Source organism: Letharia columbiana (genome assembly GCF_014066305.1).
Source record: "Letharia columbiana isolate WasteWater2 chromosome Unknown Sc0000009_s1, whole genome shotgun sequence".
Taxonomy (NCBI): domain Eukaryota; kingdom Fungi; phylum Ascomycota; class Lecanoromycetes; order Lecanorales; family Parmeliaceae; genus Letharia; species Letharia columbiana.
The window spans coordinates 232,764-249,025 of NW_023501046.1; the positions used below are offsets into that span (position 1 = coordinate 232,764).

Consider the following 16,262-nt stretch of genomic DNA (forward strand, 5'->3'; position numbering starts at 1 on the left):
AAGCGTTGGAAAAGTACTACGGAAGCCCCGAATTCTCTCTAGAGGTCCAGCAGTTGTTGGCAATGCTCTCTGAGGATGATGAGTGGTCGCCGATCAGCAGCAAGAAGTCAAGGCAGATCTTGAAGATGCACCTTCTCCCTCTGCTCTCCAGAGTTGCGGCCTTCCAAGACCAGAACCAGATGACTCCGGAAAATCTGGCTGTTTGCTTCGCCCCAAGCCTGCTATGTGGTCCGGATCCGATCGAGGATCTTAAGATATCAATTATCGTCCGCCGGATCCTCGTGGCCATGATTGTTCACTGGGAAGGTGACCTTGCGCCTTTATTTAGCACCAGCTTCGATACGTTCGAGGACTCACTACGCATGCCAGAGGCTGCCGAAGATAGGGAAGATCCTCTTGAGGAAGCTCGAATGAAGGACTTAGACGAGACTCAATCGGTTGGAATCACCCTTCTAAATAATGATGACAGCGACGAAGGGATGGAGACCCAACCTGCCTTGCCGCCTCGGCCAAAGGCAGCAACAGTCACTGGTGGTATACTTGAGGAGCCGAACGATTTCGATTATGATGCAACCAGCAGCACGAAATCTGTGAGCTTAAGCCTGTCTAATCGCATCAGTCCCGTAAGAAGGAAGCCGTCACCTTTCGATAATGCTCCTCTCAACGGCATGAGCCATACCGACAATGACACTTTCACTGAAACTAGCCCTTCTGATCCTGGGCCAACAAACTCGACAAGCTCGGTACGTCGCAAGCCTGCGCCAGCTCTGCTCCCGCTTCCACGGTATTCATCCATCATCAGTGACCGCTCAGCAGTCTTGCAGGGGATACAGTATTCTAACACTGTGCCAATCGAGGATGATGATTTCGTGGAAGAGCATGAAATGAATGACGCTGATGACCTACCACTGTACGAGGCGCAAGTACCGCTCCATAGTGAGCCGACTCGACCTCCTCCTTGTCCTCCACCCGAATCTGAACCGACTCGACCTCCACCACCTCCTCCACCTGTAGCTGAGCCGTCTATTCAACGGAAGCCCTTGCCTAAACCGGCACCATGGGGGTAAAGAAATTTCGACTGAACACGGGATTTGAAGATCGAGATATTGAAACGCCGAGACTAGTCGAAGTCTGCGGAGATGGCTGATTGTAGCTTGAGCAACTGAGAGCGATACCCCTATGACTCGAGTCAATGCTGGTCGCCCAATTGAGAGGGGAGTGAATGAGTGTTGTACACGAGCTTCATTCAAGGAAGAGGCACAGATCCAGGACATCAGTAACCCCAGAAAGGCTTGAGGACGGACTTGCATAGATTCCTATAATATTACCTAATGCGAGGGATATATTCTTTACGCCTTCAATGCAATGCGTACCCTCCTCAAGTCAGATATGTACAGTCTCCAAACTTAAAACACTGCCGAGGACCATCATGCAGCATCATCCCCATCCCCCTCCCGCTTCCCCACCGCATAGACCAGTCCCCCACAGACTAGATTGATAGTGCACAAGCCCATCGTCGCCCCCCTTATCAAACCCCTAGTGCCAAACTTCCTCGCTAAATGCTGTTTCCTCCGCCTCGCTAATAGCATATATAACCCCGACCAGGCGGCATTGAGACCCGCGGCGTCAATTTTGTAATCATAGATGTTGAGGTATGTGCTGAAGAGGAGGACGGGGGGGAAGAGCAATGGGAGGATTTGAGGCGGCCGGAGAGCTTGCGCTGTGATCAGGGCGGCGAGGGCGGTGGGTGGGACAGGTGATTCTAGAGATTGATACCATCCATTAGAATAGTGCTTTCACGCTAGCTTGCAGACGGGTTTATATTTCGAGAGAAGTGATTTACCTCCCCAGACTTTGGCGCTGACAATGGCGGACGTTTTGGCTTGTTCTTGGGTCTCTTTGTCTGCCATGGTTCTATTGGGGGGAATTGTGGTAGTGGTTGAAGGTTCGAAGAAGGTATCTAAGCTCGTGACCTGCGATAGGTTCTGCGCAGTGTTGTTTTTCATCACCGGTGCGGAAGATTGAACACTCCGCTAGCGGCTTGGCATGAAGCGGATGTTGATACCACCATTGCTGATGTGAATTAAGTAACCTCACTTCAAAACATACTCTGCAACGAATCAGATATAAGCAAATCATTTGGTCTTTTCGCCCTCACCATCGCTATAGATAAGATCAGTAACCTAGTCATTTGCTAAACCCTCTCTTTTTAACACAGAGTTTGAGAGATGCCCGCTGCGACGGCATCAGGCGCCGACGCAACTCCAAATGGCAATGCAGCAAAGAGTCGAGATCACAACCAGGGGAATCAGGAGAGAAAGTACACAGTGGAGCAGAAGGCAGCGGTCATAAGAGTACGGAAATGCTCGGCAACAGCATTCTACGAGATTCTAGGGTTGGAGAAGGCAGCCTCGGATGCGGAGATCAAAAAGGCATACCGGAAATTAAGTCTTCTGACGCACCCGGATAAGAATGGCTATGATGGGGCGGATGAGGCTTTCAAGAGTGAGGCTCATTTGTATAGACATAAGTATTAAGAGAAGGCTGACAGAAGGCTGACAATAAATGACCGATTACAGTGGTCTCGAGAGCTTTCCAAGTGCTGTCAGATGCGGAAAAGAAAGAGAAATATGACCGCTTTGGAGGCGACCCGGACAACCGATTTGGCCCTGGTGCTGCTGCCCCTTCATCACCTTTCAGTGGATTCGCAGCAAGATCACCGGGAGGGAGGGGACCCATGTTCGAAGATGAGATATCACCGGAGGAGCTATTCAACAGATTCTTTGGCGGCGGCGGCATGGGTGGCGGACCTTTTGGTAGGTTATCGGGTTCAGGGAAAGAAACGGGCGGCTTACTGACGCCAGAACAGGCGGTGGAGTTCCTATGTTCAACGATGGTCCGCAGTTTGTATTCAACCTAGGAGGCGGTCCCGGCTTCCGCGTACACCAATTCGGCGGTAATCGACCAAGGCGGAGGCCAAGAGAGGCGAACGGCACCGGCGAAGAACAACCGCGAAGCACATTGGGTGCTCTGTCAAATCTCCTCCCACTCCTAATCCTTTTCGTCCTCCCAATACTATCCTCACTTTTTTCCTCGGCGATGCCGAGTGGTCCCAATATACATTTCCAACCTGGCCCTCCGAATACAATGCACCGCACTTCGCAACGGTTAAAGATCGAGTACTATCTGGATCCAAGGGATGTCGTCGACTACAGTGGCCGGAAAATGAACGATCTTGACAGGCAGGCTGAGAATCAATTCGTGACGCAGCTACAATATGAATGTCAGATAGAACAGCGGACACGGAATACCATGATAGAGCAGGCGCAGGGTTGGTTTTTTCAAGATGCAGATAAGATGAGGGAAGCGAGGAATTATGATATGAGGAGCTGTAAGCAGCTGGATACGTATGGTTTTGCAAGGAATAGTTACTAGTGTTCGTTTTTTATATGGGGATCGATGCAAGCAAGGCATGGCGTGGTGTTGTTCTGGACGTGTGATTATGCTACGATGTCGATGTTGATGCAGAAGGCTTCATAAAGGCTTGCCTCAATTGTATGTGTACCTAGATGAGCCGTCCATACATGACAAGCATTTGTTGGCTCAAGCATGCCAGCCTGCCAGGAGACTAATCTGTCTCAAGTGTACTGCGTCTGATTTTCTTAGGGCTGCGTTTATAGGCGGATCCAGAATGTCGGGCCGCGTTTATGCCAAGAGTTCAAATTTCTAGGCTGGAGTTCCCGCCCCTAAGCTCCCGTTCCAGGGCGTGCTAATACGTTCACTAATGACCTCAGCCGGATAGATTCCACAGCTTTCTATCAACACTCGTTAACATCATATTCACCGCTTATATTCGATCCACGCAACCCGGTTCCACTTTCTCTATTCACAGCATGGCCGACTCAATGACAGATGCGGAGAAAGTATGATAAATCCCGTACTGTGGCAAAGGGCATGACTAATTACATACCTAAGATCCGTAACAAACGTCTGGCAAAGTTGGGTTCCCAGGCTCCCGCACAGCCAAATCCAGCTGGGGAAGGTAGCATGGATAATACATCAGCGTCACAATCCTCGCCCACTCCCAATGCACAAGCAGCAGCCCCGCAAGAGAGAGAACAGCCAAAGCCCCAGATCAACATATCGAGCTCGTCGAATGCCTCCACATCACCCCAAAACCCATTCGCTCAACTCGGCATGCGACAAGCAAACGGCGGAGCTCCTAAGATCAACATCACATCCTCAGCTGGCAGACCAGTAACGCCCAAGAAGCGTGACCGACCAGCCTCTTCAGGCGGCAGATCGAGCTCAAGGGCAGGGGAGACCTTGGAGCAGTGGGAGGATCGAGTACTGGGGAACCTATTTAAAATTACGTTATGGGAGGAGCACCAACGCGACGCCCACGGAAACCATCTGCAATTCCTAGAAGGTACCCGTCTGGATCTGGAGGACTCTGGTCAATCGGTCAGACTGAATGTGGGAATGTTGGACCAAGCTCTCCTTGAGGCGACATCGAACCTGAAGCACGGAGTTACGCCTCTGGACTTCTTACTGGGATGTTGGAAGCGAGTTTCCAGACAGTACAAGGCTTTAAGGAAAGCTGGAGAGGAAGATCCTAAGTTCGTAATAGTAAAGGAGGCCAGAAGATTGTGTATGAGCTACTGCATATTTGCAATTACCATGCCTGATATGTTTGGGTGAGTGCATCTCTTCCTTGCACTAGGATTATACGGTACTAATCATGGCATAGCCTTGAGACATCGGCATCCAATCCCCTCACACCACATTTCTTGATAGATGATCCGGAAGACGACAGATCTGTTGACCATGACTTTCTTAATGAGGCTGTCGCTCGTTTTGCGGAAGATGATACAGTTCAAGACGCACTGGTCGGTGCGGTTGAAGACTTAAGTCGGCGATTATCGGTCATAAATATGAACAATGACTACAAACCATACATATTGGTAGGATCTAGGTCGATATGAGTTCTCGCAAACAAAGGTAACTGATTGATAGGCATTACGAAATCTTGTCCAATACCCGGCAATAGTCAACGCTTTTGTTCAGTCGCCGAGGTTCGTTCCGTCTATCTCAGCCGCATTACTGGAGTCTGGCACGCTGCTCGGTCCTTTCTTTGCCATCTCACCTTTGCAAGCAGACGTCACTACTAATTACTTCTCAAATCCTACATCTCGAGATAAAGCATACATTCTCAACTCTCAAAGAGCCTTGCGACTCACGAGTCAGACCCACCAGACCGACCTCCTGGATATCGCTAATCGAATTATCAAAACAAGCAAGGAAGCTAGAGATAAGATGCTTGACTGGTTTGCTTTGTGTGTCAATGCCAACCATAAGCGCCGTGCACTACAAGTAGACAAGAAGTTAGTCTCCTCGGACGGTTTCATGATCAATGTTACTGTGTGCCTAGATCAGCTATGCGAGCCCTTCATGGATGCCTCGTTTTCCAAAATCGACCGCATAGACGTCGATTATCTACGCCGCTCACCACGGGTTGACATCCAAGACGAAACAAAGCTGAATGCCGACCAGAATGCTTCTGATAAATTCTACAGCAGTCCTGCTGAGGGAATTTCGAACTTTATATCAGAGATATTCTTTCTAACACTTGCTGCACATCACTATGGAACAGAGTCTGCCAATTCAATGCTAAGCACACTTGAGAAGGAGCTTAAACGTATGAGAGCGCATCTTAAGGAGATCGAGCTCGATCGGCATAAATTCGTTAGCAACCCAGTCAGGTTGAACATATTCGAGAATGCCATCAAGAAGTACAAGGATCAGATCGACAAGGGCATGTCTTACAAGCTCTCCGTGGAAGGTGTCTTGCTTGACGATCTGACACAAGCACGATCCATGCAATTCATGCGATATGTCATCGTGTGGCTACTACGAATTGTGGCTCCAGGTCAAGATCTCCCAAAACGCCCACTGAAGCTGCCTTTGCCCAAGGAACAGCCAGAGGTTTTCAAGTGCTTACCCGAATACTTTCTGGAGGACGTTGTGGGTAACTTCAAGTTCATCATGCGGAATATGCCTCAAATCATTACGTCCACGCAGAGTGATGAGCTGGTCATGCTCTGCATCACGTTCCTCCGAAGCTCAGAGTACATCAAGAATCCGTATCTCAAGTCTGGCTTGGTTACCATCATGTTCCATGGCATCCGGCCAGTCTACAACCGGTCCAAAGGAATACTAGGAGACCTACTAAATTCTTTACCTTTCGCTACTGAGCACTTACTACACGCGTTGATGAAATTCTATATCGAGGTGGAGAACACAGGCGCGCACACCCAATTCTACGACAAATTCAATATACGCTACGAAATCTTCCAGATCATCAAGTGCATTTGGTCGAACCCTATCTATCGCGAACATCTCTCCGACGAAGCCAAAATCAATCTCGACTTCTTCGTCCGCTTTGTCAATCTCCTTCTCAATGACGTTACTTTCGTCCTGGATGAATCGCTGACAGCTTTTGTACAAATACATAATCTGCAACAAGAACTCAAACGTTCAGCCGACATGGAGCAAAACGTCCGTTCGGAGAAAGAAGAGGCGCTTTCACAAGCCCAAGGGAAAGCGAAGTCCTATATGCAACTCACCAACGAGACGGTAGCCATGCTGAAGCTCTTCACTGAAGCTTTAGCAGGCTCGTTCACGATGCCCGAGATTGTACAACGATTGGCAGACATGCTAGACTATAATCTTGATGTGATGGTAGGCCCGAAGAGCAGAGACTTGGTCGTCGAGAACCCACAAGAATATAGCTTCGAACCAAAACTATTACTCTCCGAGATTGCAGACGTCTACTTGAACCTCAAAGACAAAGAGAATTTTGTCTATGCTGTGGCAAGGGACGGGCGATCATACAAGCCTGCCAATCTGGATCAAGCAGCTAGAGTCCTTGCAAAGTTTGCTCTGAAATCACAGGAGGAACTGGCGGCGTGGAGATCTCTAGGGGAGAAATTTAAGAGGGCGAAGGAGGCGGACGACCAAGCTGAAGAGGATCTGGGCGAAGTTCCTGATGAATTCCTGGGTAAGTTCGCCCATTGCTCCAATTACGCTGAGTTCTTTCATACTAATGGCTTTTCTAGATCCCTTAATGTTCACATTGATGCAAGATCCAGTCATTCTACCTACATCAAAAACGTCCATTGACCGATCCACCATTCGGTCTCACCTCCTCAGCGATCCTAACGATCCGTTCAATCGCGCGCCTCTTATGATTGAGGATGTTGTTGCTGGTAAGTTCGGCTCCGCCTACATTATGAAACGTAGTTGATACTGAATCTTGGTATAGACACGGATCTCTATGACCGCATCCAAGCGTTCAAGGCGGAGAGAAAGGGAAGCAAGCTTGCTAATACCAATGTCATGGATGAGACGCTAGGCTAGGTCAGCAATGCGCTGCACTGCCCTATAAACACGATGAATGAACGGCGAACGACAGCATGAACATTTAGATACATGCATGGCGTCAGGGGCGTTAGAGACATGCATAAAGTAGAAATAGGGGGAAGCATAGTCGTTCCAGAAAATTTCCGTCTATCATGTCGAATGAATTTCTACTCGTATATGAACATGTATATGTACTCGTGTGGCCGAGAAGTCTATCATCTTGGCAGTCCGGCGCGGGAGTACCCACCAATCAGACTACCTCGTTTCTCCGCAGTTTGACACTAAATATGCCTATGATCTACAGCGCTAACTGATCTAGGCTAGACTGCCAAGATGATAGACCTCTCGGCCACACGAGTAGAGTCCGAGCCTAAAATAGACAATCTTAGGAAAGACATGAGAGTCACCTTGGCATCACAGCAGGTCTTTCATGAACCTTGCCCTGGCATTATCACCACTAACAACAACGTATCATGACTTCTTAATGTCGTTCTCTTCACTATCATAATGCGAAGATTGAGCGCACACCCGAACGAGCCGAGGCACCCCTGCTTTTAGCTAGCGCAAGTGATGGGGCTGAACATGGTAGCCCAAGCAACCCGGAGACGTAAACAAACGCGGTACGCCCACGTTTAATCGGCGAATCATGCATCACCGTGACCCATGGATCTGGATTGATGACTTGCATTAGCTCTGCATGCTGCAGGTTGGCCTCGAACGAATGTTGGCATTGCCCTGCTGCGACCTGCCACGTTCCTTGAGATCCTTCCTCCTCATCTTGGCGCCCCCTCTATTTATTCCCAGCCATTCTGTCAGCATCAACAAGTGGCCCCCCTCTCTCAGTGATTAGCTTCAACAGACGTCCATACTTGCTCCCATCCATTCGATTCTCAAAAATCATCCGGCAATGACAATGCCTTGAAGAGCAAAGGAGCATGCCTAGGTGAAAGAAACACCGGCACTCGGTGCTGCAGCATTTCTTGGGCCTATAATGGCAACCTTTCCCTACAACCCTACAAGGATCTTGTCTTCGCCCACCTCGGACGATATAATATACATTTTTCAACCTGGTACACCAGGCTCCCCCAATTCCCAGCTACTCGCGCTGAATACAACGAGCACGCTCGGCGCTACAAATTTGCCCTGCTCAACCATCTCTCCAACGCTCCCTTTCTTAGATGGACCCCAAAGTGCCTACACACCTACAATTGACGATAAAGGGAATATATTGGTGTACTCTGGCAATTGCAGTGATGCAGCGGAGGGGTCAACGTTCTGGCAGTTCACTCCTACAAGCGAAAGCTCGAACCTTAACGGAACATGGAAAGAGCTCGACCTATCAATAGGAGGAGTGAGTGGTAATAATGTGCTGGACGGCGCGAACTATCTGGCGGCAGCTCTGGCCTTCTCCAGTACGGTCAATGCCACCTCTGAGATGTACATCTTTGGAGGGATGTGCCCCAATTCGACTATCTCAACAGCAGATGATTGGACACAAGCGGCATACTATTCCAGCAGCATGTTGACCATACAACCCGATTCTCCCCCGGCTTCAACGTATTATCTTGGTATCACGTCAAGCAGAGGGCCACCGATTGCAGAGGCTGGGTTCACCATTACCCCACTCATGCCAACCTTCTTCAATACAGGGAACGACAATAGTACCCAATCTCAGAATCAGAACTTCGTCCTGCTTGGAGGTCATACGCAAGCAGCCTTCATTAATATGTCCCAAGTGGCTCTCTTTTCAATGCCCGAACAAAGCTGGAGCTTCTTGCCTATAGAATCACCAGCAGATGACCCCAATACAGACCTCGCGGCTAGAGGTATGACCGCGGTCGACCCGAGATCCGGTCATACAGCCCTACTCACCTCAGATGGAAAGAGAGTCATTCTTTTTGGCGGATGGGTAGGAGATGTGACAAACCTAGCAGATCCGCAATTGGCAGTCCTCGAACTTGGGCAAGGATATGGTGGGAGCGGCGACTGGCAGTGGAGCGTACCAAGCCAAACTGGACCAGGTCTTGCTGATGGAACAGGAATATATGGTCATGGTGCCACGATGCTCCCAGGTGATGTCATGATGATTGTTGGAGGATATCAAATTCCGGCCTCCAGTGGCTCGAAGAGGAAACGGGCGGACCCTTCAGCAAGCGCCAACACATACTTTTTCAACACAACATCAAGCACATGGATCACAAGCTATGCTCATCCCAAAATTGCGACAAGCAATGGTTCTTCTAACAGCGCCGCCGCTAATTCGAATGCTGCTTCGAGGAGAGCTGGACTAGGAGCTGGACTCACTCTCGGCATCTTGGCGATCATCATCATTGTCGCTGTGTATTTCTGGTACAGTCGTCGATTGAAACGTCGCAGAGATGCACGGGAAGATGAGTTGCGCCATCTGTCAGCTGGTGCCCATGGAATTAGCTTGTATAATGATGGCTCTAGCCCTACTCCAGCCAGGCCACGTGAAATGACGACTGTGGATTTTGCAGAAGACAATCGGATGTCACGAGAGCCTCAGCCACGGCCGCTTGGTCCTGGCGGATATTCCAATGGATCTGGCCGTAGCGAGCCTAACGCGGAGAGGACAGGCCTACTCTTCGAGATACCAAGTCCTACACGAGGTTTGCGAAGGTCTCTATACTCTCGAGGAACGTATCAGCCCGCACCACGGTATGAGGATGGACGACAGACTCCCGGATTCAGTACCATCCACCCAATTGATGAGCGCGATGAATATGATGAAGGACTCATCGGCGGAACGCAGTCGGGAGACAACGAAATGATGCAAAGAGACGGTCACAACGTGCTAAGCCACGTCCCAGTTCTGGACCCTTTCCATGACCCAGTGGGTAGTTCACGAACACCGTCACCACAGTCACCGCAGGACAGAGAGCATGAAGTCCGCAACTGGGTGTCTGACTGGACAGTTGCGAATGCAATGATGCACTCTCAAGTGGGCCGCCTCTCGCCTGAAAAGAACGATCGAACATCTTCGACGCTTAGTGACCAATCTTCCCGTTCTGGCTTGTCGTCTTATTCGATGCAGAACTCGGTCGGAAATTTGAGCAGGAGCCTATCACAGCGCTCGGCGGCGCTGTTCAGCACGACTGCCTACCGCTCCACGAATGATACCACACCATCAGATCAATTACAAAGCGCACCACAACGTTACAGTCCTGAGCATCGGCGGTCTCGGTCCTTGACCCTCGACCCAGTTTTACGGCGGACTGCTGTTTCCGACACTTTGACCACCGCAGGCCCGTCTTTCCCTCAACTGCAATCAGAGGGCGAGGCATTGCTTGGCGACTATACGGACTCCGGAGGACCATCCCCAACAAGAAGTCATAGTCGAGCAAGGGGTTGGATGGGGAGTGTACGTCGCGCGTTTTCTGGACTAGATCGAAGCGCTTCGACGTCGCCTGAGAACAACACAAGCAACTCGTCTTCGCCAACCAAGCGCGTTTTCTCGGAAGGTGGGCTGCCTCGGCGAGCAGCCAGCACAGGCGCTATGCTGTGGCAGAGAAGACAAGGTGCGAGGGACTGGGATGTCGGCGAGCAGGGAGGTAAAAGTGGTGAACATGAGCAGGATGGCAATGACGAAGAATGGGACGTTGAATCTGCCGTGGAGAGAAGGGTGGTGCAGGTGATGTTCACAGTGCCAAAAGAAAAGCTACGGGTGGTCAACCGGGGGCCTGATGGCGACGATGAAAGCACTTTCAGCGCCGAGGTCAAAGAGGCAGGTGATGGAGTGGAGGATTTTGATAAGGGAAAAGGAAAGGAGAAAGAATAAGGCGTTCGAGGCATTCTTCGCAGGATGCGATACTACTTTTGTTCATGTGGATTATCTAGGGAAAATTTTATCGGGCAAATTGACATACGGGAGGACCTATGGGATACTATTGGCAGCAATGTCAGCGAGCGTGTGAATATAGAGTACATGTATGTCATCAGTCTCCAATTTCCAATCGAATCCAAAATCACATCATCATTCACGTTGTGTCTTACCTGTTCACGGCGACGCGAGCGAGTCCTGATTGTCTGCCTCACAGAGCCAGCGAGCACGAGCGGGGCTGTGCTCAGGCAGCGGGTCCGCAGCATAGGAGAGGGAGATGAAACAGCAAGTTGAGGTTTAGAACAGGAGGCAACAAGGAGGCTGAGCGCCTGAGCTATCCAAATACTTGTAGTCAGCTACTGCCGTCTAGCATGCTTCTAACGCCCTTCTACCGCATCAGAGGGGAAAGATTGGTATGAAAGTGGAATACTCGTATCTTATCCATTATTTCGCGCTAGGTAAGGCAATGCAGGCTTCCTCTGCCTCCTAACTCCTTAAGGTTTAGCGCGTAATCTTGTACTTTGCTTTAGACGCCGGGATTTTGGACCTCAGGAGAGGATTGAGAGAAGTGTCGTACCAAACAAGATCTGTTCTATTCCTGGCTTGTCGCATCATCTATATCTTCATCTTCATCTTCATTCCAGAACCCTCGTCTCCAACATCAGACTACTAAAGTACTCGCCCACATATCCATCGTATTAATTCGCCGACAAGCGCACCGTCACCCCCCCGACTTCCCCCTTCCCCCCCACAATCGATAGCCCATACACGCCCATACCCCAGACCAATCCACCAACTTCAGCCGGTAGCGAAAAGAGTCACTTTAGGTGTGGAGCCTCTACTTGCCCGATCTCATATTTTGCGCAGCCTCAGGGCTTAGACTCTGATATCCACTCTTACCCTTTTCAGACTTCCATGCTAACACATTCATGTTGACCGAATAGCGTTCCACGATCCTGCTCTCATAACAGCGTGTTACCTGTATGATCTCCACTCGACCTTAACGCTTCGAATTCCGTCACTGCGTCATAATCGTTTGGTGTAAACCTTCTCTATTCTACCTTGCGGAGCGCCTGAATACAAGAGTATTCCTGCCTACCCAATAATATCCATCATATCAACACACAAGGCCACGTCCTGATATCTACAAAACTACTTGTCCACAAGATCGCTCGCTACCGTCAAATCTCAATGCGCATTCCATTCGGAGTCAGCTTCTAGAAGCGGAGAAAACATCCCTCGAGGCCCCCAATAGAGACACACAACAACGGTCGATCCCGCTCGAAACACTGTTTCTGCCTGAAACAGACGCCGATCGCCGACTGTTCGCCCCCATCCAAGAGGCGAGCAAAGGAGGCATTGCTCAGCGTTCCTCCTCTTGTCAGGAGGACTCGCACCGACTACCCTTGCACAGCCCCAAAACACAACATCATAGCTCTCGAGCGTACTGGAGCAGATCTTCAAGAGCGCCCTACATCGTCTCAAGGCTAGACTCCGCAGCCTACTGAGCACGGGATAGCTGGTTCAACCGAGCGCATTTTCGACCTAATAAAAGCATATAGGAACCTCGTCAAACATGATGGAAACTCAACAACACCGTGGGAGGTCGTTGTCGGCCGGGCGCCAGTCTGACCCCCGTATAAGACATTCTCCATCGCCACAAAATCGTCATAACCAATCATCGCCTTCAGGCCTCCCAACCACTTCTACAAACTTCACGTCTCAGGCTTTCGACTCGAACCTCTCCACTACAGCTGGGACTGGTCTACAGTACGGCTTGTCTCCCTCATATATGAACGGGTCTGCTCTGCAACCGCAATTTCAACAACACGTGCTACCCAGCAACGACTTCGGTGATCAGAGGTTTGAGCAGTCATATCAGCAAAATGGTCTAGATCAAAGTTTTGGGCAAGACTCTTCACACATCAACGGTCGACAAGAGGGTCAGTCATATCAATCAGATCCGCTTGGACTGGGAGCCAATCTGTCCGACTACCGCCAACAAGACTTCGGCGTGAAGCAGGAACAGTCCTACGAACACAGCTTCATACTAGACCCTCAATTGGACCCGCCCCAGCAGAACCACATAAACCCGGCAGACATAATGAGTAATATTTCCTCACCGCAAATCATGAACCCAACTCCGCCGAGCCTCATGCCGCCAGATGCACATTCATCAGGACCAGCTTCCCCAATTACGAATCAAGGCCAGCAATGGTCTCCACATCATTCTCGACATGCTTCGCTGGATCCATCCGCTGCCTTCACGAACGGGCACCAATCGGCAGAATGGTCGGGAATGCTCACAGGATCGCAATTCCAGAACCACCGGAGGGCTCCATCAGAGCATTCCGATGTTTCATCTTCCGTTGCACCTTCACCTTACATGGCACAGCAAGATACTTTCGACACTTTCGACCAGAACCCATCGCCAATGTTGAACCCCCAGCAGGACGAACAGCTTTACCAAGGAGGCCTAGGCATCGAGTCATTTACCCTGTCAGAACCACAGCAGCGGAGGAATAGTCCGAGACATAGCCCTTTTGTGTCACCACGCATGTCCCCTCAGCCTGGAATGGGACTTGCCCAAGAAAACAATTTCATGCCTTTGTCCCAGGCAAATAACAACTTCAATGGAGGTCCTGGATCGGAGTTGTACACCAACAATCAAGCAGAAACTTTTCCTCCATTCCAACACGAAGAGAGACTAGGTTCGAACGACATGGGTCAGGCTGCTCAAATGGTACCACCCGAGATCAACGTTGAATATGCACCCACGACGCGTCAGCAAAGCTTCGAGCCTCCAAGATATGAGCAGCCTGACATGGATGCATTGAGTCCTCCGGACAGAGGTGACTTTCGCCCTGTTCCACTCTTGACGCGACCTACTAACAACGAACCAGGTCGAAAAGGGCGCATGCGTGCCAAATCAGATACCAACCTATATTCACGCCCAGCGACTCCCAGCTCTTCGCACTCGACCTTGGGCTCCACCGACTCACACATCGATCAACGACATCGATCTCTCTCGCCATATGACATGGGTTATTCCCCTAGCGTTTCCAGCTCCAGAGAAACTTCGCCCGCACCTAGATCACCGTCTCGCCGCTCGTCGACCTCTTCGATCCCGAATCGTGATTACATCCTCGAGCTTGCCGACCCGAGTCGACCACCGGCTTCTGGAACGGAAAAGCGGATTCAAAAACATCCTGCCACGTTCCAATGCACCCTCTGCCCCAAGAAGTTTACTCGTGCTTACAATCTCCGATCGCATCTTCGCACTCATACGGACGAGCGACCATTCGTATGCACAGTCTGTGGCAAGGCTTTCGCTCGTCAACATGATCGCAAAAGGCATGAGGGGTTGCACAGCGGAGAGAAGAAATTTGTTTGCCGTGGTGAGCTTGGCACAGGCGGCAGCTGGGGATGCGGCAGAAGATTTGCTCGTGCGGACGCTCTCGGCAGGCATTTCCGAAGCGAAGCCGGCAGAGTCTGCATCAAGCCATTGCTCGATGAAGAGGCGATGGAGCGACAGCGTGTATTCGACGAGCAGATGATGAACCAGAGCATGCAAGTTGGTGGTATGGCGCCTCAGCCACCTATGAACGGCAACCAGAACGGTGGCTTTGCTCTCCCCGCTGCACTGTTGTTGCAGTACCCGGCTTTGCAGGGTCTGCAGTGGGATCAACTCGGTCAGCCTGGAGCTGGTGAGGAAGGAGAGATTAGTGGTCGGAGCAGCTTTGATGCCAGTAGCGGTGGGGAGTACTTTGATGAGGCCGAGGAAGCTGGCTATGTGAGTGGGCCTGGCACGGCATACTCGACCAATAACGGCTGGGAAGGGGAGCTGGGGAGGGGTTGGGCGAGCGATTACGGAGAGTGAATCACTGACGGCTGTATCATGATGCACATGTCACCTGGATCTTGTTTCAACTTGTTTCATAATGTCGGTCATTCTTTTCGGAGGAAATATACCCATTGCTGTTGGGATGCTGGACGGATTCACACATCAAGCTGGCTTCCATGGGGAAGGAGCTCAGCACAGGCGCAGGGATTACAACTGTTTCATCGTGGCTGCTGTACCCTCCAGCGAGTGATGGCTGGGAGTCACATAGACTTGCTTGTTGCATACCATTTTCATTGTTGATGATGATGAATTGAGTGTCTGAATACAGCAATCGCTCGATGCAGTCCATCTTACTTGGAGGATTCACATTTAATTACCCTGCGGCGTCAGCTCCGACCGTGAAGCTATCATGGTGAAGTAGAAGTACCTCCATCGGTATGAGAAAAGGCGAAGAAGGCTCGTCCATATCACAACAGGGGCCTCTACATCGGCCGAGCCTAATGCCGGGGAATACGAATCCGGATTTGATATGCGCCACTGAACTCGATGCCTGTCAGCCAGACCAAGTCTCACAAGTTTTCAATGTACTCTAGACAACCCGAGAAACATCTTAGGTATATCAGAAGTGATCGAGTCGGAAATGTAGTGTCTTAGGCAGAAAAAGAAAAGTGATAGGAAGCATCCCTTTTTATTGCCACTGTGAAGTAACTAGTTAAGGGGGACTGGGGGGGGCTTAGCCTTATGAGAAAGGTCACGCCGTTGCCTAGGCCGCAACCAACGAATCAATCAATCAATCAATCAATCAGCAGCTTACTTCGTTTTAAACTAAAGTAAGTAAAGTAAAGTAAAGTAAAGTAGCTTAGGGAACCCACCTACACAAGATAACCGCCTCGAGCCTGCGATTAGCCTCAAGACTTTACTTCCCATCGTCCAACAACATCACTTCACATCCCCCAGAAACTAAATACCTTACATACATACATCACACGAGCACTCTCTTCTGCTTCTACTTTTACTTCTACTTCTACTTCTACCACTTGAACTCCTTCAATTTCTATCTGTCCTTGTCCTCAAACACAACCACTGCATAGGGAGTGCGCACCACAACCTACCTCCCGCAAGCACTAAGCCTGCGTCGTTTGACCAGTACGTCCT

The 16,262-nt window shown here is 50.3% G+C and overlaps 6 protein-coding genes across 6 annotated transcripts; 5 read left to right on the forward strand and 1 right to left on the reverse strand.

Moving 5' to 3' along the window:
* Positions 1-62: 62 nt before the first annotated feature.
* Positions 63-1,067, forward strand: HO173_003734 (uncharacterized protein; the record flags this gene model as incomplete). The annotated part of the gene is made up of 1 exon (XM_037305659.1): positions 63-1,067. The coding sequence occupies one exon, from the start codon at positions 63-65 to the stop codon at positions 1,065-1,067; it is 1,005 nt and encodes a 334-aa protein (XP_037167414.1).
* A 360-nt stretch (positions 1,068-1,427) lies between these two features.
* Positions 1,428-2,006, reverse strand: HO173_003735 (uncharacterized protein; the record flags this gene model as incomplete). The annotated part of the gene is made up of 2 exons (XM_037305660.1): positions 1,428-1,762; positions 1,844-2,006. The coding sequence occupies 2 exons, from the start codon at positions 2,004-2,006 to the stop codon at positions 1,428-1,430; spliced, it is 498 nt and encodes a 165-aa protein (XP_037167415.1).
* Positions 2,007-2,228: 222 nt separating this feature from the next.
* Positions 2,229-3,435, forward strand: HO173_003736 (uncharacterized protein; the record flags this gene model as incomplete). The annotated part of the gene is made up of 3 exons (XM_037305661.1): positions 2,229-2,505; positions 2,580-2,816; positions 2,870-3,435. The coding sequence occupies 3 exons, from the start codon at positions 2,229-2,231 to the stop codon at positions 3,433-3,435; spliced, it is 1,080 nt and encodes a 359-aa protein (XP_037167416.1).
* Positions 3,436-3,893: 458 nt separating this feature from the next.
* Positions 3,894-7,419, forward strand: HO173_003737 (uncharacterized protein; the record flags this gene model as incomplete). Its single annotated transcript, XM_037305662.1, has 6 exons — positions 3,894-3,923; positions 3,976-4,697; positions 4,751-4,964; positions 5,017-7,060; positions 7,119-7,268; positions 7,325-7,419. The coding sequence occupies 6 exons, from the start codon at positions 3,894-3,896 to the stop codon at positions 7,417-7,419; spliced, it is 3,255 nt and encodes a 1,084-aa protein (XP_037167417.1).
* A 994-nt stretch (positions 7,420-8,413) lies between these two features.
* HO173_003738 (uncharacterized protein) lies at positions 8,414-11,221 on the forward strand (the record flags this gene model as incomplete). The annotated part of the gene is made up of 1 exon (XM_037305663.1): positions 8,414-11,221. One exon carries the CDS (start codon positions 8,414-8,416, stop codon positions 11,219-11,221), a length of 2,808 nt encoding a protein of 935 aa, XP_037167418.1.
* Positions 11,222-12,839: 1,618 nt separating this feature from the next.
* Positions 12,840-15,143, forward strand: HO173_003739 (uncharacterized protein; the record flags this gene model as incomplete). Its single annotated transcript, XM_037305664.1, has 2 exons — positions 12,840-14,115; positions 14,167-15,143. 2 exons carry the CDS (start codon positions 12,840-12,842, stop codon positions 15,141-15,143), a joined length of 2,253 nt encoding a protein of 750 aa, XP_037167419.1.
* Positions 15,144-16,262: the final 1,119 nt, after the last annotated feature.